General features: G+C 39.1%; 1 protein-coding gene across 1 annotated transcript in view; it reads left to right on the top strand.

The window, feature by feature from the left end:
- The first annotated feature begins 192 nt into the window (after nucleotides 1-192).
- Nucleotides 193-1,464, top strand: part of LOC106881840 (uncharacterized) — a 40,779-nt gene continuing 39,507 nt past the window's right edge. The window contains exon 1 of the mRNA XM_014932352.2: nucleotides 193-786. Coding sequence (XP_014787838.2) covers nucleotides 316-786 — 471 coding nt within the window. The 5' untranslated portion in view covers nucleotides 193-315. The remainder of the gene's footprint in view (nucleotides 787-1,464) is intronic.

Below are 1,464 nucleotides of genomic sequence, written 5' to 3'. Positions count from 1 at the left end.
TCTGCCAGCTTACTGCCTTGCAGACTAAATAAATAATGGAGACAAAATGTAAAAGTTAAAAAAAGCAAAAGAAATTATATAATATTATAACATTATATAATATTTCATAATTTTAATTATATAATTCCATATATATATATATATATGTATATGTATACACATACATATTTTTTAATTATTTCTTTTCTGTTTTCAGGACTACCCGGGGATGAAAACATCGACAAGGAATTGGAAGATGAACTTGATAGAAAAAACCTTGAAGATATTAAAGAAGAAGTGCTTCCAACACCCGCTCAAATTTCTAACCATGAAGACATGGAAAGCAACTTCCAAGAGGAAGAAGAATCCTGTGCATCCTCACCCCAACAAAATTCATTTTCGCCGACGTTTAAAGAACCATTGTGCGAAAATGTTCAAATAAAGACTGAACAAACTTGTAACAATTCTTGCTATGGACTATCTTCCAAAGAGGAGCCTTCTGCCTTGTCCTCGCCACCACCTCCATCGTCGACATCGCTGACAGCTTTATCATCGACGTCAGCGATTTCAACTTCATCGACATCGTCATCATCATCACCACCATCATCATCGTCATCCTCATCATCAGTACTATTGTCATCATCGGTGTCTGTCACTTCTCCAAAGTGTGAAATCCTTCGACTTGTTAAAGGTGCGGGAGATGATTTACAAGTGTGTTGCACCATTCCATTACCTAAGAACAGTTGTTTGGGACCATTCTGTGGAGACATAGCTAGCAATGAAGAATCTTGTGATACATTGCTTGAGGTAAGTGTTTTAATTCTTTTTATTTTTTTTGTCCTATTTTGTCTTCATCAATAATCATCATTTTAACGTCTCTTTTTCCATGCTTGCATGAGTCAGATGGATCCATGGAAACATGGAAAAGTAGATGTTAAGACGATGCCTGCACCTTCGTTTTCTATTTCCTTATTTCAAAGTGACAGCTGATATTCTATGATTGGATGCTCTTCCTGTCACCAACCATTACCTGTTTCCAAACAAAGTGATATGTTTCCCATGGATGGATATGTTCTTGTGAAAGATTGAAATGAAGGACACCACTAGCATGATGTAAATTCTGATTTATGATTGTCAACACACATAAACGCACACTCACTCATATACACATGTGCACGCACACACACACACATGCTCTGAGAGAGCGAGAGAGAGAGAGAGAGAGAGAGAGAAATATATATCATCATCATCATCATCGTCATTTAACGTCTGCCTTCCATGCTAGCATGGGTTGGACGATTTGACTGAGGACTGGTGAACCAGGTGGCTACACCAGCCTCCAATCTGATCTGGCAGAGTTTCTACAGCTGGATGCCCTTCCTAATGCCAGCCACTCCGAGAGTGTAGTGGGTGCTTTTACATGCCACCGGCACGAAGGCCAGTCAGGCGGTACTGGCAACGGCCACTTTCTAAATGGTGTATTTT

This window comes from Octopus bimaculoides, chromosome 6 (assembly GCF_001194135.2).
Source record: "Octopus bimaculoides isolate UCB-OBI-ISO-001 chromosome 6, ASM119413v2, whole genome shotgun sequence".
NCBI classification, from domain to species: Eukaryota; Metazoa; Mollusca; class Cephalopoda; order Octopoda; family Octopodidae; genus Octopus; species Octopus bimaculoides.
The sequence above is the reverse complement of the archived record's forward strand: the minus strand, read 5'-3'. Positions and strand labels throughout refer to the sequence as shown.